General features: G+C 42.6%; 1 protein-coding gene across 1 annotated transcript in view; it reads left to right on the top strand.

Moving 5' to 3' along the window:
• Positions 1-1015: 1015 nt before the first annotated feature.
• Positions 1016-21535, top strand: part of LOC133127121 (zinc finger protein 883-like) — a 56563-nt gene continuing 36043 nt past the window's right edge. Inside the window, exons 1-2 of the mRNA XM_061239780.1 lie at positions 1016-1279; positions 2442-5691. Of these exons, the coding sequence (XP_061095764.1) occupies positions 2588-4798 (2211 nt within the window). The 5' untranslated portion in view covers positions 1016-1279; positions 2442-2587 and the 3' untranslated portion in view covers positions 4799-5691. Of the gene's footprint in view, positions 1280-2441 lie in introns of the transcript that reaches the window.

Below are 21535 nucleotides of genomic sequence, written 5' to 3'. Positions count from 1 at the left end.
GCCACACGATTGGCTGATTAGATCATCGCATGAATAAGTAGGTGTACAGGTGTTACTGATAAAGTGTTTGGTGAGTGTATGTCTTCCGTAACAGCAGGGTATGTTTGATTCGGTGGCCTGTAGCGTAGTGGTTAAGGTAAAGGACTGGGACACTCAAGGTCGGTGGTTCTAATCCCCAGTGTGACCACAATAAGATCCGCACAGCCGTTGGGCCCTTGAGCAAGGCCCTTAACCCTGCATTGCTCCAGGGGAGGATTGTCTCCTGCTTAGTCTAATCAACTGTATTTCGCTCTGGATAAGAGCGTCTGCCAAAATGCCATTAATGTAATGTAATTCAAAGGGTACGGGAATACGAAGGCGTGTAAAACATGTTTGTAGCGGCCTGTATCGTAGTGGTTATGGTACATGACTGGGACAGGCAAGGTTGGTAGTTCGATCCTCTGTGTAGCCACAATAAGATCCACACCCATTGGGCCCTTGAGCAAGGTCCTTAAGCATTGCTCCAGGGGAGGATTGTCTCCTGCTTAGTCTAATCAACTGTACGTTGTCTGGACAAGAATGGCATTAATGTAATGTACCCCACATTTCTGGACCAGTGTCCTGACTTTTGTGAGGAAATGTATCTCATTGGTAAAAAAAAAAAAACCCCATCAGATTCTGAAAATGTATGGGGAGTTTCAGTGATGAGCAAAAGGGTGAAACTGTTTATAACATGAATATGCACTGGGCACAACATGGAGTGAAGCTCCTACGCTGTATCATGGGCCAAGAATTTCCTTCAGTTATCCTGGCTCAATGAAATAATGAGCATTTTACGCGAATACCAGTTCAGTTATATCTTAAACAGTAAACAGGTTTGATTTTGTGAAACAAAAACTGTTGTGGAAGGGGATAATAAGGGCCTTTTGGGGCGGCTCACTCCAGTCCAGTAGGTGGCGGTGAATGAGCCTTACAATACCCGAAGACGAAGAACACATTTTTACTGTCGGTTTTTTTTTTTTTTTAATCCGTGGATATCGTTGCACTTACAGTTCAAGGGACAATGGTGGAGAGGCTTTTATGTGTGATGGCCAGAGAACCTGCCTGCTAGCAGTCGCGGTCGAATAAACTTTCTTCTTTTTTCCTTTTCTAAAGAACCAATTCAGTTACGGAGTGGAATTAATGACTTTCGTTTCGTTCACCTAACAACGACCTACTGTGTTTAACACACTTGAGATTATTTAAATGGAATTAATTTGGCCTATCAACACAAGAAATCAAATCAATGGAATAAATATGGGTAAGGTTGGAATTGTCTTTATGTACTTTTTTCATTCTATGCGGTATTTCATTAGTCGCACGACTGTTTCCACAAGTTTCCCCGTTGTCATGAGATTTCTTCTTAACGTGAGAAGTCCCTACCTCTTTACATTTCGCTAGATATGCGTCAAGCTAATTGCTATCTTCGTTTTGGTCGAAGCACATTCGACACGCGAGGTCCTTAGATTATTCTTTTATTTTTTGTTAACCGATAATCAAGACGAGTGCCTGACCCGCAAACGTAGTCTACAAATTTGTTTACACGGCGGAAGTTGTTTCGAATAATACCGTTTTTGAAAAACGAAGATTAGTCACCACTTTAGATTTTTTTTTTTTCAAAACACACTTTGAGGCTCAGGCACTTCGTGCTCGCGCTGTACTAAAACTCCTTCTTACCGTGCAAAATTCCCTACCCGTAACGTTAGCCTACACATAAGCTGTTGTCTCCGAAATTGTGAATTTACAACAAGAGTGACATTATCGGTCCACGCTATTTATTTACACGCTGTTTATTTACAGGGTGTAATGCTTTTCAGTCTCATGTTTTAGATTAGTTAGCTTAGCCTAGTCGCTCTCGTGGTCATGCTACATTACATCAGGTTAGTCGCATGAACACAGAACAGGTGGAAGCAGCTTCATTACGCTGCTCGTAACTGGAACCGTGTGCAGGACGCATGAAAACTGGAATTGGGTAAATTCCTTCCCCAATTGTTTACTTTTTGTACAGATGTGCACAAATTGCAAAGTGTTATTTTTATATTCTATAGTGTAAAGTGTATTAATCACAAAAAAAACTTCGTTTTTGCCGAAAGCCTCAAAAGACAGGAAATGAAATTGATCAGCCCAAACGAAACATCAGCCTCATTTGTATTTGGCTCACTATCTAACAAGAGCTGAAGAAAATCACTTGCAAGCCTCCATATCTCTTAAGCGGATGTCATTTACTCGCAAAAAGTGGAATTTTGACGTTCATTGATGATAAATTCGTAGTTGAATTGAATCCTCAACCAAAGGTTTTGTTTTTATAGCTAGCATGTATAATGATGCGAATTGGGAATAAAAATTGATTCAGTTGTCTTCACTTGTCAGCTGATGTGGTTACACCAGTTTAAGGCTAAATCCCTTCCCCTGTTTCCCTCCAGGAGATGCACTTCTGCACACCTTTGAGCAGCAGTATGATTCAGACAGGAGTCTGTCTGAGACAGGACACTGAGACAACACTAGCAGAGCTCACTGAGCAGCACAGGATCAGACTGAAAGAAGAGGAAGTGGACTGGAGTCTGTCCACATGGCAGAGTCAGAGACTGAGTGTACTACACCAGGACTCAACACACTGGAGCCAGAGTGTGTTACAGCACACAGTGGGGTCAGTGCTGTACACCACACTGACTCACCATTGATAAAAACAGAACCTGATCTGGGTCCCACCAACACTGGGCATCTTATTAAGACAGAGAGCCTAGACTTTACAGAGCTGGTATGTAGAATCCATCTGCACCCTGACCAAATCAAAACAGAAACTTATCCGGGTCACACACACACTGGGTATCTTAAGACAGAGAACCTAGAAGTTACAGAGCTGGGATATGTAACCCATCTGCATCCTGACCAAATCAAAACAGAGACTGATGATGAAGGCTACATTAAGGCCGAACACATCAGTGTCCTGCAGGACATTAAATGTGATGATATTACATCTGATGAAGTGAACACTGTGCTTAATGGAGCTGGTGTTGTTCACAAAGACCGGACTGAACCATGGCAGTGTGCAGGGGAGCCAAATCCACACTGCAGGAAACCAGGGAAAGAACAGGACTGTTCCACCCAGCATGTGAGATGCCTTAATGAGCCATCAGAGTTAATCCAAGACAAGGGAAACCATAATTGTGAAAAGCCCCACCAATGCTCCCTGTGTGGGAAGTGTTTTCCTCATGAATCTCATTTGAATAACCAGAACATTCATTCAGAGGAAAAGCCGAACACGTGTAGTCTGTGTGGGAAGTGTTTTACCACAGCATCTGTTTTGCAGAGGCACCAGAGAATTCATACAGGTGAAAAACCTTACAAATCTAATCGGTGTGGGAAGGGTTTTAAACAGAAATCGCATGTAATCAGACACAAGAAAATTCATACAGATGAAAAGCCCTACAAATGTGATCAGTGTGGGAAGTATTTTTCAGCGAAGGCCGTTTTGAAGGTCCATCAGAGAATTCATACAGGTGAAAAGCCCTACAAATGTGATCAGTGTGGGAAGTGCTTCTTAAGGAAAGCTGCTTTAACCAAACATCAGGGAATTCATTCAGGTGAAAAGCCCTATAAATGTCATCTGTGTGAGAAGTCTTTTGTTCATAAATGTTATTTAAATATCCACCAGAGAATTCATTCAGGTGAAAAGCCCTATAAATGTAATCTGTGTGAGAAGTCTTTTTTTCATAAATGTTATTTAAATATCCACCAGAGAATTCATACAGGAGAAACGCCCTACAAATGTGATCAGTGTGGGAAGTGTTTTAAACAGAAATCACATTTAATCAAACACAAGAAAATTCATACAGATGAAAAGCCCTACAAATGTGATCAGTGTGGGAAGTGTTTTAAACAGAAATCACATTTAATCAAACACAAGAAAATTCATACAGATGAAAGGCCCTACAAATGTGATCAGTGTGAGATGTCTTTTCTTAGTCAATCGAAGTTAAATACCCACCAGGTAATTCATGCAGGTGAAAAACCCTACAAATGTAATCAGTGTGGGAAGTATTTTTCAGCGAAGGCCGTTTTGAAGGTCCATCAGAGAATTCATACGGGTGAAAAGCCCTACAAATGTCATATGTGTGAGAAGTCTTTTGTTCGGAAATGTTCTTTAACCAATCATCAGATAACTCATTCAGTTGAAAAGCCCTACAAATGTCATATGTGTGAGAAGTCTTTTGTTCAGAAATGTTATTTAACCAAACATCAGAGAATTCATTCAGGTGAAAAGCCCTACAAATGTCATATGTGTGAGAAGTCTTTTGTTCAGAAATGTTCTTTAACCAAACATCAGAGAATTCATTCAGGTGAAAAGCCCTACAAATGTCATCTGTGTGAGAAGTCTTTTGTTCAGAAATGTTCTTTAACCAAACATCTGAGAATTCATACAGGGGAAACGCCCTACAAATGTGATCAGTGTGGGAAGTGTTTTCATAGTAAAAGTAATTTACAGTCTCATCAGACAATTCATAAAAAAGAAAAGGCCTACTTGTGTACTCAGTGTGGGAAGTGTTTTTTTCGTAATCGTGATTTAATTATCCATCAGAGAATTCATACTGGTGAAAAGCCCTACACATGTACTCAGTGTGGAAAGTGTTTTATAGATAAGTCTGGTTTAAGCAAACATCAGAAAGTCCATACAGGGGAAAAGCCATACAAATGCAATCAGTGTGGGAAGTGTTTTCAACAGAAATCACATGTAATCACACACGAGAAAATTCATACAGATAAAGCCCTGCAAATGTGATCAGTGTGAGATGTATTTTCTTTGTAAATCTAAGTGAAATACCCACCAGATAATTCATGCAGGTGTAAGGCGGAAATAATTAACATGTGGTATCGTCACTCTGGCACTGGTCAGCTTGCTGACTTCCTCTGATACCATGGCAATATGTGGCTGTAAAGTAGCTCTCCTCCCAGGAGCATACATCGTTAGCTCCCACCTTTTGGCACCCATGTCTGTGGGGGAAAACTTGTGTGTTGTTCCCGGAGGGACTGTCTTCCTGGGCCCCCTGTGGAACCCCCCCTTCTCTATATTACCATGAGGGGTACAAAAACTTAGTTATTACATTATGCGACTGTCATGAAAACGCACAACTACATCCCTGTCCAGGTATCTCCAGTCAGCTCTACGATTCGGACTTCCTTTTGGGGATTCAGACCATTTGCTCCTGAGCGCATTTGTCCGCATCTGGGAAGACTGAGATAAAGGGGAATGGCCGTGGATGTGTGTTCTAGGGGCCTATAGGTCAGAGAGGTCATTAAGCCCCTGCCAAACCATGGGAAAGGAATGTCTCCGTGACCCAACCTGACCCAACACCTGGTCAATTCCTATGGGAAAGACTCAGGACACTCCCACAGTGCCCCCATTTGGACACTTCTGTCATTACACCCTTTACTTCGCCCCTGGATTAAGGAGGGACTTTTCATGACAACTACAACATAATCAGACATGATGATAATCTGTTTGGTATGGATGCAATCAGGTAATATCAAGCAAGGAATCAAATGAGATACATTTCATACCAAATAGAGTTTAGTAGCATAGTTTCAATTACTCAAGGGAAAACTATATGTCCTCTCTGGTAATCATCTGTTTTTCCCTTTTAACAACCCCCAAAGGTCTAAATTCCAGATTTGACCACCCAGGTTAGTTTATGGCACTGCCGCCTGGTTCAAGAGTGTGATTTGGCATAAAAGAAGGGAATACGAACCCATCAGGGAAGATCGTATCTGTCTTCCCACACATGTGCATTTTCTGTGTTTGTGTGTAGTTGAAGCAGGCTGGGTAAGATTATTGACTTTGTATTTGTATTTCTGTATTAATTGACTGTTGAATTCTAAGATAATGACCTACCTGCCTGTTAATAAATACTTATTTTTAACTTGCGTGATCTCTATGACTCTATTTTATCTTGTATCTTTTTCAGCCTGAATTACGACTGAATACTGAACAATTCTGACCAAAGAGCAACTGATCAGTGGCCTGGTACTTTAGTGGAGTTCCAAAGTTGGGAAAGGCAGCCAAATTCTGCCCATGAAACAGGATTGGTGGTGCATGGTTCTTGTAATTTGATGAAAAGAGAACCCATGGACGTTTCTACGTCACATTAGCTTTCAGGACCCCTTTAAAAACTATGTATGTTAGTATAATATAAAATATAGTATAATAGTGCATGTATTGTGTTGGCTAGACCCCCAACCTCTGTGTTCTCCAACGAACTGAGATTCAGCGTGCTAATCCCAGGAGCATATATTGAGTAATGGTGGCACAGGGAAGAGGCAGGAGTCGAGTGTAGCCACTCCAAACTTCACGCATGATTAAAACCACATTCTAAATTCTAGTTTCAAATGGAGTCAGATAACGTGTAAATGTATTGGCTCTATTGTGGCGATTCGCAGTCAGCCCAGACCAGTAGAGAGTGGAAGGCAGAGTGGTACTACTGTCTTTAACATGGTTTATTTATTGGCTGATCAGTGTGGGAAGTGCTTCTTAAGGAAAGGTGAATAAACCAAATGTCAGAGAATTCATTCAGGTGAAAAGCCCTACAAATATAATCTGTGAGAAGTCTTTAGTTCAGAAATGTCATTTAAAAATCCACCAGAGAATTCATACAGGGGAAATGCACTACAAATGTGATCAGTGAGGGAAAGGTTTACAAAATACTAATTCAGTACTCACCAGAGAATTCATAACAGGTGAAAAGACCTACACAGGCTTTACATTAAATTAATATTCACAGGTGAAAGGTCTGTATTTGCATTGTATTTGCCCTAGCAATGTTGTCAGTGTGGGAAGCAACTACATTACATTACATTAATGGCATTTGGCAGACGTTCTTATCCAGAGCGACATACAACAAAGTGCATACCCATAACCAGGGATAAGTTCGCTGAAAGACCCTAGAGGGAAGTACAATTTCAACTGCTACCTGTACAACAAAGATAAGGACCAGGGCCTATTTATATGAATAAAATTTTTTTTTTTTTTTTTTTTTACAAACAAATAAACAAACAACAAAGCAAAAGTGACCAGACTTAATTATCCAAACACTGCTTACCTAGCCAACTAAAAATACAGATACACAAAGTAAATCACAAAGACAACAATTAAGGTTCACAGGGAGGTAGGGAGGGACGGGGAGGGATGCTGCTTGAAGAGGTCAGTTTGCGCTTGAAGGTGGGGAGAAATTCTACAGTTTTGACCTCAACGGGGAGTTTGTTCCACCACCGTGGAGCCAGAACAGACAGTAGTCATGAGCGTGAGGTGGAGGTTTGGAGAGGGGGAGGTGCCAAGCGGCCTGTGGAGGCTGAACGAAGAGGTCTGGCAGGGTTGTAGGGTCAGATTTTTTGTAGGTAAGCTGGGGAAGACCCCTTAACTGCTTGGAAGGCTAGCACCAATGTTTTGAATTTGATGTGAGCCATGACAGGCAGCCAGTGGAGGAGAGTAAGCAGGGGGGCGATGTGTGAGTATTTGGGAAGGTTGAAGACCAGACAAGCTGCTGCATTCTGGATAAGTTGGAGGGGTCTGATGGCGGACGCTGGGAGGGCCAGCCAAGAGGGAATTGCAGTAGTCCAGGTGGGACAGAGCCATCGCTTGGACCAGGAGCTGGGTCGAGTAGGGGGTGAGAAAGTGGCGGATATGCTGCAGACAGAGTACCATGCTGGCACCCCTCTACAGACTCTTGAAAGAGCAAACCACCTGGAGATGGTTTCACCAATACCTGTGGGGGCGACAGTTCAACTTGATCACCGACCACAGGCCTCTATTGACACTATCTGGGGAGCATAAGTGGCTTCCAACAATGGCGGCGGCGCGTATCCAGAGGTGGGCTATTGTGTTGTCAGCATATGACGACCACATAGTCTACTGCCAGTCAGAAAAGCATGGCAACGCTGACGGGCTGTCGCGCCTCCCACTGTCAGAGACTAAGGATGCTGGAACCGAGGCAATGTCAGCTTAAATCGATGCCCTGATATGTGATATCTGGAGGAGGCACCGCTGAACGCAAGACATCGCAAAAGCAACAAGGAATGACAGAGAAGGCTGTACAGGTACATTATGGAAGGATGGCCAAAATAAATTCCAGATGAGGATGGTGTTCTATGGGGCACACGAGTGACTGCACCCGTGAAGCTGAGAACAGCAGTGCTTAAGGAGGTCCACGGTGGGCACCCTGGCATTGTAAAGATGAAGTCAATCGCTAGACAATATGTCTGGTGGCCTAACATTGACATGCACATTGAAAAAGTCTGCAAAGAATGTGAAACATGCCAACTAGAGCAACGCATGCCATGTCAAAGCCCGCTGCACCTATGGGAGTTCCCTGGGGATGTCTGGATGAGACTCCACATTGACTTCACAGGGCCATTCATGGGCAGCATGTTCATGATTGCGGGCGATGCATTTTCAAAGTGGCTGGAAGTGTACAAAATGATGCATCCAACTTCCACAGCCACTATCACAAGATTAAAGAGATTATTTTCATCCTGTGGAGTCCCAGAACAAATCGTCACAGACGATGCAACAACTTTCATGTCTGATGAATTTCAGCAGTTTATGAAGCGAAATGGAACCCTACACACAACAGGTCCTCCGAGACACCCTGCCACGAATGGCTTAGCAGAGAGATATGTCTCCACCTTCAAAACTCGAATGAAAAAGCTGGCAAGGGAAGATCTAAGCATCGAGGACAAAGTTTCTCAGTTTTTGCTGTGGTATCGTACTACCCCCAACAGCACAACTGGTGAGTCACCAGCAGATTTGTTCTTAAAGAGACATGTCCGAACCAGATTGGACTTTCTAAAAAAACCAAGCATCAAAGAAACAGTGAGGAGAAAGCAGTATCGTCAGAAGGAAGAACATGACCAGCATGCTGCTGAGAAACAGTTTGATGTGGATGAACAGGTATATCTGCGTAACACAGCAGGAGAAAAGCCAAGATGGATTCCAGGAGTGATAAAGCAAGGTGCAAGGTGAGACAACTGACCAAGTGTACCGGCGTCACGGGGACCAGCTCAGACCACGCAGCTCTCCAGAGACTTCAGAGCTACAGCCTGATGAGGAAACAAATCAACCAGCGGAGCAAGTAGAGGACTGTTCCAGAACCGGGCCCACAACATCAGAACAGGTAAAGCTGCCTGAACAAACTGACCCTGTTCCAGTGGCTTTGCGACGCTCTGAGCGGACCACTAGGCCGCCACAGTGTTACCAGGACTGAATGTGGTACTAAGAAGTTCTAAGAGACTGATTGCTCATATGCTCTGAGAGACTGATTACAACTCGAGTTGTTTGTTTTGATGGATTGATTGCTGATCTTAGTTTATTAATGTTTAGACTTGAAATAAGGAGTCAACAGCATTCAGTACGGTTAAAAGGCCAAATATGTGTTATGTTATGTTGATATTCATGGCAATAATGACCCAATGATGATGCACTTTAATGTTGTGAAGTACTTTAGTTGGAGCAATGTATTAAATTATTCTTAATCTAAATGGGGAGGTAATGTGATATACTGATTGACTCATTATACTTTTAGTTGGATGCGCACTGTGCATGCTCATGTATACATTAGTTGAACGTTACCTGCCTAGATGGATGCTGTGTTGAACTATACCCCAACTGAATATAGATGGGTCTATTACTGATAATCCAAGAGCAATTTCGGATTTTTGCCACAGATTTTACTCTAATTTGTATGAGTATGAGACCGTTTTTAAAAATTCCCTTACTAATGTGAAAACGATTGATATGGATGAGAGAACTTTGTGTGATAAACCTATTACTATTGAGGAGATTGCTGATGCTATAAAACTTCTTAAATGTAATAAGTCTCCTGGGACTGATGGTATCACAACAGAATTTGTTAAAGATTTCTCTGAGCAGTTATTTTGGGAATGCATTCTGAAGCAATCTCTTACAGCTAGCATGACTCAAGGGTTAATCACGTTAATCCCTAAACCTAAAAAAGATTTACTTCTCATTGATAATTGGCATCCAATTAGTCTTCTTAATACAGATTATAAGATTTTTGCTTTAATTTTTGCTAAAAGACTGAGGGAGGTTTTGAACTCAATCATTGATGAATCTCAATCTGGATTTATGAGTAATAGGCACATCTCAAATAATAATCGGCTTGTCTTAGATTTGATTGATTATTATGATCTAATAACTGATGATAGCTTCCTTATGTTTTTGGATTTTTACAAAGCTTTTGATACCGTAGAACATAATTTTATTTTTCACTGTTTAGACAAATTTGGATTTGGGGACTTCTTTTGCAATGTGATTAAAACGTTATATAATAATGGTAACAGCTCTGTTTAACTGAAATGTGGTACTTCTCCAAGATTTGATTTAAAAAGAGGAATTCAACAAGGTTGTCCTATCTCTCCGCACCTCTTCCTACTGGCCACCCAACTCCTTGCAGATTATATAAAGCTAAGTGATATACAGGGGATTCATATTGCAGAGAGAGAAATTATTATTAGTCAATTGGCGGATGACACTACCCTGTTTTTAAAAGATGTTTCTCAGATTCCACTTGCTATCAGTGTGATTGAGAGTTTTTCAAAGGCCCCTGGTTTATGCCTGAATTTAAAAAAGTGTGAGCTCTTAGCTTTAGGGGAGTGTGGTTTGCCCTCTGTTAGTGGTGTTCCTGTTAAGGAACAGGTGAGATATCTAGGGATCATCATAATGAAAGACCTAAAACTAAGATGTTCCCTGAACTTTAATCATGTGATTGAGAAGACTAGGACTAAACTGAATCAATGGTACAAAGAGATCTTTCTTCAAAAGACAGAGTGTTACTTACTAAAGCAGAGGGACTCTCCAGACTCTCCTATGCTGCTTTATCTCTTCACCTTGACAACAGGATTTGTAAGGATATTGACCTAATGCTTTTTAACTTTGTCTGGAAGAACCATACTCATTATATCAGGAAATCAGTAGTCATGAAGACCTATGAAAATGGTGACCTTAATTTCTTACATTTCTGTACTTTGAACCATACTTTTAAAATAAACTGGGCTAAGCATTTTTTGAAAAAACCCACTTCAATTTGGAATTTTATTCCTAATTATATTTTCTCTTGCATTGGTGGCCTTAAGTTTTTGTTATTAATTTCAAAAATTCCAGCAAAATTGTCTGCTTTCCATAAACAAATGTTATTGGCTTGGTCAATGGTTTACAAACACAACTTTTCCCCACACCGACATTATATTTGGAACAACAAAGACATTTTGTATAAAAACAGATCTTTATTTTTGAGAAATTGGTTCGATAATCGCATCATTTTGGTAAATTAATTGATCAACTCTCAGGGATGTCTATTATCATATCAGGAGTTTTTACATTTATATTTGATTCCTATATCCCAGAAGGAGTACGTAATTGTTTTTGGTGACAAACCTGAGGGTTCATTAATGTTGCTGAGGAATGCCCCTTGTCCTTCGATTTTGCCCTCGCTTGATCCAGCCGATACCCAAGTGGGTAAGGTGTGTTTCTCTTCCATTCCGAGGAATAACAATAGAGCTATACGATCTTTGTTCCAAAAAGATATTGTGTCAATCCCTTATGTAATCTTTTATTGGAATGGTTTGGTTGATGATATCTGTTGGAATGATGTATGGATGCTACCTTACAAGTATTTGCTTACAAATAAAATTAGAGAGGTATCATTTAAAATTATACATAAGTATTACCCAGCCAATCATTATCTGAGGAAACTGAAGAAAGATATTGATGTCAGCTGCTCTTTTTGCGATACAAGCCCTGAAACATTGGTCCACTTATTTTGGCACTGTCACCATGTGAAGTTGTTCTGGAAAGATCTTTGTAGATTTGTGACAGATCATGTTTATAGTGACTTTTCTTTATTTTGGAAAAACATTTTGTTTGGTTTTACTGTATATGATAGATCTAAGGACAAGGAATAGGACTGATAAATTTGATTATTATATTGGCCAAATTTCATATCCATAAATGCAAATTTACGAATTTTTTTTTTTGTTTTTATCAAAGAATGTGAAAATTTTACTTGTTTAATTAAACATTCTCTGAATAAGAAAGCTGTCAAAACTATTATGTCTGTACTTACTTTAAGTTATTTGTAGATTTAATTTATTGTATTGATGCCTTTTGTATAACACCCCTCCCCCCCTGGTATTTCTTATTTTTGTTTTGTTTTTCTCTATTGTTTGGCTCAGTGATTGTTCTGTAAACATTGTATTTGTATACTTATTATTTTGTATGTTTGTATTGTCTGCATTAAAAAAAAAAAAAACCTAGCTAACTAGGGCCTATTATGAACTGTAGCAACATGACAATTTTACGAAGTTGTGTTTTGAAGTGAGAAAGCAGAAGAAACGTATGTCTATAGCTTAGCCTACTCGCTCTCATGGTCATGCTACATTACTTCAGATCAGTCGTATGAATACAGAACAGGTGAAAGCAGCTTCATTACGCTGCTCATAACTGGAACCGTTATCAACTTCTTCTTACATTGATCTTGTCATTGTGATTCTTCTTTCTCTGTATTTTGTACTGAGATGTTTAGCGCATTGTTATGTATCCCATAGCACTGCTGGAAAATAACTTTACTCACTTGGTCTTTAAATAATATGAACAAATTGCAAAGTGTCGCATTTCCTAGATGGCCTGTAGCGTAGGGGTTAAGGTAAAGGACTGGGCCAGGCAAGGTTGGTGGTTCGAATCCCAGTTACAGGGAACGTGGAACAAAAATATTCTCCAAAAATCAGAACTCAAAAATACCATTAACGAGGAACAAAAGTTATACAAACAGACCAGAGCAATTGACAGAGTTTCTCACCAGCCTCACAGGCAGATACTGGCACAATCTGACAAAGACAACCAAACAAAGGGGAGCTTAAATACCCAGAGGAGGCAACTAAAAGGCAGAAGAAAACGAGGAACAGGGGGAACCAATCAGGGCAATGATTATGTAAATTAACTGAGGGGAGCGGCAGACAGAGGCAGGTGAGGGCGGGGTCAGGACAAGGAAAACAAGAGTACATCGGCAGGCAGACAATCACAGGCAATACTAAGACATACGTTACCATGAAACATAAATATGAAAAATAATGAAGGATAATAAACAATGAAATACTCACAAAACAGATCATGACACAAGGCCCTTAACCCTACATTGCTCCAGGGGAGGATTGTCTCCTGCTTAGTCTAATCAACTGTACGTCGCTCTGGATAAGAGCGTCTGCCAAATGCCGATAATGTAATAAAAAAGAAAAGGCCTACATGTGTACTCAGTGTGGGAAGTGTTTTATAGATAAATCTGGTTTAAGCAAACATCCAAAAGCAAAAGTCCATACAGTGTAAAAGCCCAGCATGTGTACTCTGTGTGGGAAGTGTTTTACCACAACATCTGTTTTACAGAGACACCAGATAATTCATACAGCTGAAAAGCCGAAATCACAAGGTATATTACCATGGGAGGTACAAAAACATAGTTATTACATAATGCGGCTGTCATGAAAACTCCCAACTACATCCCTCTCCAGGTATCTCCAGTCAGCTCTACGATTCGGACTTCCTTTTGGGGATTCAGTTAAATGAAAGTTAAAATATATCATATGAACAAATTGCAAAGTGTCTTATTTCCTGGACAATGAATTCATTGTACCAGTTGTCTTCACTTGTCAGCTGATGTGGTTACACCAGTTTCAGGCTAAATCCCTTCCCCTTTTTCCCTCCAGGAGCTGCACTTCTGCACACCTTTGAGCAGCAGTATGATGCAGGCAGGAGTCTGTCTGAGACAGGACACTGAGACAACACTACCAGAGCTCACTGAGCAGCACAGGATCAGACTGAAAGAAGAGGAACTCGGTGGACTGGAGTCTGTCCACATGGCAGAGCCAGAGACTGAGTGTACTACACCAGGACTCAACACACTGGAGCCAGAGTGTGTTACAGCACACAGTGGGGTCAGTGCTGTACACCACACTGACTCACCATTGATAAAAACAGAACCAGATCTGGGTCCCACCAACACTGGGGATCTTATTAAGACAGAGAGCCTAGACTTTACAGAGCTTGCATATAGAATCCATCTACATCCTGACCAAATGAAAACAGAGACTGATGATGAAAGCTACATTAAGGCCGAACACATCAGTGTGCTGCAGGACATTAAATGTGATGATATTACATCTGATGAAGTGAACACTGTGCTTAATGGAGCTGGTGTTGTTCACAAAGACCAGACTGAACTATGGCAGTGTGCAGGGGAGCCAAATCCACACTCCAGGAAACCAGGGAAAGAACAGGACCATTCCACCCAGCATGTGAGATGCCTTAATGAGCCATCAGAGTTAATCCAAGACAAGGGAAGCCATACTGGTGAAAAGCCCCACCAATGCTCTCAGTGTGGGAAGTGTTTTCCTCATAAATCTAATTTAACTAAGCACCAGAGAATTCATACTGGTGAAAAGCCCAACAAATGTACTCAGGGTGGGAAGTGTTTTTCAGCTAAATCTGACTTAAGCCTCCATCAGAGAATTCATACTGGTGAAAAGCCGTACATACAGTGGATCCGGAAAGTATTCACAGCGCTTCACTTTTTCCACATTTTGTTATGTTACAGCCTTATTCCAAAATTGATTCAATTCATTTTTTTCCTCCAAATTCTACACACAATACCCCATAATGACAACATGAAAAAACTTTTTTTGAGATTTTTGCAAATTTATTAAAAATAAAAAACTAAGAAATCACATGTACATAAGTATTCACAGCCTTTGCCATGAAGCTCAAAATTGAGCTCAGGTGCATCCTGTTTCCACTGATCAACCTTGAGATGTTTCTACAGCTTAATTGGAGTCCACCTGTGGTAAATTCAGTTCATTGGACATGATTTGGAAAGGCACACACCTGTCTATATAAGGTCCCACAGTTGACAGTGCATGTCGGTGCACAGACCAAGCATGGAGTCAAAGGAATTGTCTGTAGACCTCCGAGACAGGATTGTCTCAAGGCACAAATCTGGGGAAGGGTACAGAAAAACTTCTGCTGCTTTGAAGGTCCCAATGAGCACAGTGGCCTCCATCATCCGTAAATGGAAGAAGTTCGGAACCACCAGGACTCTTCTTAGAGCTGGCCGCCCGTCTAAACTGAGCAATCAAGGGAGAAGGGCCTTAGTCAGGGAGGTGACCAAGAACCCGATGGTCACTCTGTCAGAGCTCCAGCGTTCCTCTGTGGAGAGAGGAGAACCTTCCAGAAGGACAACCATCTCTACAGCAATCCACCAATCAGGCCTGTATGGTAGAGTGGCCAGACGGAAGCCACTCCTTAGTAAAAGGCACATGGCAGCCCGCCTGGAGTTTGCCAAAAGGCACCTAAAGGACTCTCAGACCATGAGAAACAAAATTCTATGGTCTGATGAGACAAAGATTGAACTCTTTGGCGTGAATGCCAGGCGTCATGTTTGGAGGAAACCAGGCACCGCTCATCACCTGGCCAATACCATCCCTACAGTGAAGCATGGTGGTGGCAGCATCATGCTGTGGGGATGTTTTTCAGCGGCAGGAACTGGGAGACTAGTCAGGATTGAGGGAAAGATGAATGCAGCAATGTACAGAGATATCCAGGATGAAAACCTGCTCCAGAGCGCTCTTGACCTCAGACTGGGGCGACGGTTCATCTTTCAGCAGGATAACGACCCTAAGCACACAGCCAAGATATCAAAGGAGTGGCTTCACGACAACTCTGTGAATGTCCTTGAGTGGCCCAGCCAGAGCCCAGACTTGAATCCGATTGAACATCTCTGGAGAGATCTGAAAATGGCTGTGCACCGACGCTCCCCATCCAACCTGATGGAGCTTGAGAGGTGCTGCAAAAAGGAATGGGCGAAACTGCCCAAAGATAGGTGTGCCAAGCTTGTGGCATCATATTCAAAAAGACTTGAGGCTGTAATTGCTGCCAAAGGTGCATCAACAAAGTATTGAGCAAAGTCTGTGAATACTGATGTACATGTGATTTCTTAGTTTTTTATTTTTAATAAATTTGCAACAAAAAAAAAAGTTCTTTCATGTTGTCATTATGGGGTGTTGTGTGTAGATTTTTTGGGAAAAAAATGAATTTATTCCATTTTGGAATAAGGATGTAACATAACAAAATGTGGGAAAAGTGAGGCGCTGTGAATACTTTCCGGATGCACTGTATGTACTCAGTGTGGGAAGTGTTTTTCAGATAAATCAGGTTTCAAAAAACATCAGAGAATTCATACTGGTGAAAAACCTTACAAATGTGATCAGTGTGGGAAGTGTTTCGCATGTACATCTAGTTTAAGGAGGCACAGGGAAATTCATACAGGTGAAAACACCTACAGATGTTCAGTGTGACTTCCCACACAGCATATTCTGCGTATGTATATGTGTATGTCACACTGTGTATACTCTGTGTTTGTGTGTAGCCAAAGCAGGCTACGTATGATTATCTCTATTCTTAATTTGTGTATTTTGTAATTGATTATTGGTATTCTAAGGCTGTGAGTAAATTGTTTTATTTGTAATTTGCGTGATCTCCATGGCTAATTCATCTTGTACCTTTTCAGCCTAAATTACGACAATACCCAGGGGTACAATATTGACCAAAGATCAACTGATCAGTGGCTTGGTACTTTAGTGGTGTTTCCAAGCTGGGAAAGGCAGCCAAGTTCAGCCAATAAAAAGGATTGGTGGTGCATGGCTCTCGTAATTTGAAGTGAATTTTGATTGCGCGAAAGACGACAAATCAATTCACGTACATACACGGCTAACAGAATACAGTCAAATGGTAAGACGGCAAATATAGAAACACAGATTCAAAATAACAGTTAAGACTAAGCTAACACTGGCTATGCCTGCAAATGCTTGTTTAGTCTTACTGAGTGCATACGCATTGCTGGATCCAAAAGACGTGCTGTCCTTGTAGGAGCCGCGATGGTGCTGTGAATGCGTGTCCTGGAGAGGTGCGCAAAGCTGGGGCGTTCCCGTCTTAGCCACGCGTTGTTGTCTGGTCCGCTCGGTTGCTGGAAGCATGTTCGTTGGTCCCTTTTCCGGGTGGAAAAGTTTGTTGCTGTTTTTCTTTGGTGAGCTTTGCAGGGGTAAACTGATGTAGAGTTCCACGTACACCAGTTTCCACTCACTATAGGCCACGAAGTTACCGCGAGGTAACTGGGTGTGTCCGTAGGCCTGGTAGTGCGCTGTGCAGCATTCAGCCTCTGTCCGAGTCTTGGAGCAGATGAGCTGAAGCGAATGGCCAAAAAGGGTGTGTCGAAGAAGTGGACGAAGAGAGTGAAGAGAAGAGAAGAAGCAGAAGAGACAGAAGCAGAAGAAAGATCCCAAGAACGTGACTTGCTCTTATACGGGAAAGTTTATTGCTCCCGCCATTACGGGATTGGCTGAACCAAGCGAGACGTCATGTGGGGTGGACGTCGCGGAATTGTCCTGTGGGAATGTGGAAGTTGTAGTTCCTACAGGTATGACTGTGTGAGTGACTGGTGTGTGCCCTGAGATGGACTGGCGACCTGTCCAGGGTGTATTCCTGCCTTTCGCCCAATGTATGCTGGGATAGGCTCCAGCTCCCCTGCGATCAGAACTCCGCTTCTAACCCCTGGAAACTTTTCTCTATTTTCTCCTCTCTCCTCAACGCACCGCCTCCTCCTCCTCAGTCCTCCTTCGCTGCTGATGACTTTGCCGATTTCTTCGATGAGAAGGTCACAGTCATCCGCAGATCCTTTACAACCACCGCCCCCCTCACTGTGCCCTTCCCCCCCTCTAGGCCCATCCCTTCTTTTTCCACTTTCTCCCCCCTTACAGACTCTGATGTTTCTCAACTCCTGCTCTCCCAACCGCCCTACAACCTGTGCCCTTGACCCTATCCCCTCTTCTCTTCTCCTAACTATCACACCTGACATTCTCCCATTTGTCACATCAACTCCTCCCTGTCTTCCGGCTGTTTTCCGGCATCCTCCAAGAGGGCCCACATCACTCCACTGCTAAAAAAGCCTACTCTGGATCCCTCCATCATCCAGAACTACCGCCCGGTATCTCTTCTTCCTTTCCTTTCTAAAACTATAGAACGAGCCGCTTCTACTCAACTTTCTTCTTTCTTTTCTAACAACCACCTGCTAGACCCCCATCAGTCTGGCTTCGGATCGGGCCACTCGACAGAGACTGCGCTCCTCTCCGTCAGTGAGTCACTCCATGCCGCAATAGCAGCTTCCCTCTCCTCTGTCCTCATTCTTCTAGATCTCTCTGCTGCCTTCGACACTGTGGATCACTCCATCCTCCTGTCTGCCCTGTCAGCAACGGGCATCTGTGGCACAGCCCTGGACTGGATTGAGTCCTACCTCTCTGGTTGCTCCTTCCAGGTTGCCTGGGCTGGTTCGGTATCGACACCTCAGCCCCTCGCCACAGGTGTTCCCCAGGGCTCAGTCCTAGACCCACTTCTTTTTTCTCTTTACACTCGTTCCCTTGGCCCTGTGATCACTGCACATGGGCTATCCTACCACTGCTACGCGGACAATACCCAACTCTTTGTCTCGTTCCCGCCGTCTGATATGCAGGTTTCAGCCCGTATCTCTACTTGCCTGAGGGACATCCAGAGCTGGATGGACAACCACCATCTAAAGCTCAACCCAGGCTTCCTCATCTGGATCTCTCCATTTCCCTCGGGGATACCACACTCACGCCGTCACCCAGTGCAAGGAACCTCGGCGTGGTGATGGACAGCAGACTGTTCTGAGAACATTGCGGCGGTGACCCGGTCTTGCAGGTTCTTCCTATACAACATATGGAGAATCCGCCCCTTTCTCACCCCCTACTCGACCCAGCTCCTGGTCCAAGCGATGGTTCTGTCCCGCCTGGACTACTGCAATTCCCTCTTGGCTGGCCTCCCAGCGTCCGCCATCAGACCCCTCCAACTTATCCAGAATGCAGCAGCTCGTCTGGTCTTCAACCTTCCCAAATACTCACACGTCACCCCCCTGCTTACTTCCCTCCACTGGCTGCCTGTCATGGCTCGCATCAAATTCAAAACATTGGTGCTAGCCTTCCAAGCAGTTAAGGGGTCTTCCCCAGCTTATATACAAAAAATCATCAGACCCTACACCCCTGCCAGACCTCTTTGTTCAGCCTCCACAGGCCGCTTGGCACATCCCCCTCTCCGAACCTCCACCTCGCGCTCACGACTACTGTCTGTTCTGGCTCCACGGTGGTGGAATGAACTCCCCGTTGAGGTCAGAACTGTAGAATCTCTCCCCACCTTCAAGCGCAAGCTGAAGACACACCTCTTCAAGCAGCACCTCTCCCCATCCCTCCCTACCTCCCTGTGAACCTTAATTGTTGTCTCTGTGACTTGCTTTATGTGTCGGTATTTTTAGTTGGCTAGGTAAGCAGTGTTTGTATAGGTAACTTTGGTCACTTTTGCTCTGTTGTTTATTTGTTTCTTTGTTTTAAAAAAAAAAAAAAAAAAAAAAATTGGCCTTATCTTTGTTGTACAGGTAGCAGTTGAAATTGTACTTCCCTCTAGGGTCTTTCAGCGAACTTATCCCTGGTTATGGGTATGCACTTTGTTGTACGTCTCTCTGGATAAGAGCGTCTGCCAAATGCCAATAATGTAATGTAATGTATTCAGGATAAGCGGGTTAAGATAATGGATGGATGGATGGATGGATGGATAGGAACCCATGGGCGTTTCTACACCGGTTCCTGTCAAGTTAGCTCAAAGGAGCCCTCTAAATGCATGCCGACCTGGGCTCGCAACTATCATGTCAAATTTAGTGCATGTATTGTGTTGTAAGAGTCGAGTGTAATCACTCCCTAGGTTCGCGTATGTTTCAAACCCAAATTTCTAAATTATATCTTGGAGTCAGATAACAAAGGTAAATGTATTGGTCCTACTGTGGAGATTCTTGGTCAGCCCGGACCAGTAAAGAGCGGAAGGCAGAGTGGTACAACTGTCTTTGTAACGTGGTTTATTCATTGGCTGATCTAGACTCTCCGCATAGCGGTCATTATAATTTAACCCTACTAATATTCTTCCAGCAACACCAGAAGGACAAGCATGCAAATACCTTCGGCCCTTGCTAAATTCCGTCGTTGGGTTAGCGTGGGGTTTTACAAATGAGCATTTCATGTTTCTTGTTGAGACCTGGCTTAACAATGACAGTGTGGCAACACTTATGGAAGCTTGTCCCCCAGACTATAACCTCTTCCAGTCAGTGAGACAGGGCAGAAGAGGGGCTGGAATAGATGCTATTTTCTCCCATCAGTTTTGCTGTACTGAGATTGAGGAAGGTACATTTTCATCCTTTGAATATTTTCCCTATGTGCTAAAGGCTGACCCAGCCATGCTTATTTTAACATTATATCGGCCACCTAAGTAGTCCTCAGTATTTATCTTGAGTTTTCTGAGCTCATGTCCGTTGTGCTCACTAGTTGTGAACAAATCATTTAAAATGGGGATATGAATATTCATATTAATAATAGTGCCGACTCCAAGGCAATGGAATTCATGAATCCATTAGACAACTTAGAACTGCAAAACCCCACGCTAACCCAACAACGGAATGTAGCACGGGCCAAAGGTATCTGCGTGCTTGTCCTTCTGGTGTTGCTGAAATAATGTCAATAGGGTTAAATAATAATTACCACGATGCGGAGAGTCTAGATCAGCCAATAAACAAACCACGTTACGAAGACAGTCATAGCACTCTGCCCGGAACTGTAAGTGCAATGGTATCCACAGATTTAAAAAATAAAATTAAAAAAATTAAATTAAATGTATTGTTCATCTTTATCTTCGTCTTCGTACAAATCCGAATCTGATTTTTTACCAATGAGATACATTTCCTCACAACAGTCAGGACACTGGTCCACAAATGTGGGGTACATTACATTGATGTCATTCTTGTCCAGAGCGACGTACAGTTGATTAGACTAAGCAGGAGACAATCCTCCCCTGGAGCAATGTTTAAGGACCTTGCTCAAGGGCCCAACGGCTGTGTGGATCTTATTGTGGCTACACAGAGGATCGAACTACCAACCTTGCCGGTCCCAGTCATGTACCATAACCACTACGATACAGGCCGCTACAAACATGTTTTACACGCCTTCGTATTCCCGTACCCACTGAATCAAACATACTCTGCTGTTATGGAAGATATACACTCACCAAACACTTTATTCGTAACACCTGTACACCTACTTATTTATGCGATGATCTAATCAGCCAATTGTATGGCAGCAGTGCAATGCATAATAATCATACAGATACCAGTCAGGAGCTTCATGTTATGTTCACGTCAACTATCAGAATGTGATCTAAGTGACTTTGACCGTGGAATGATCATGCTGCTTGGTGATTTTTTTCTCAATATTGACTACATCAGCACCACTTGGTTATGCATGTTAATGATGTTGGCTAGCTAACATTTGGGGAGGGCATTGACATCTAACATTAACGTTA

The sequence above is a fragment of the Conger conger genome, chromosome 4 (genome assembly GCF_963514075.1).
Source record: "Conger conger chromosome 4, fConCon1.1, whole genome shotgun sequence".
In the NCBI taxonomy this organism is placed as follows: Eukaryota; Metazoa; Chordata; class Actinopteri; order Anguilliformes; family Congridae; genus Conger; species Conger conger.
The sequence above is the reverse complement of the archived record's forward strand: the minus strand, read 5'-3'. Positions and strand labels throughout refer to the sequence as shown.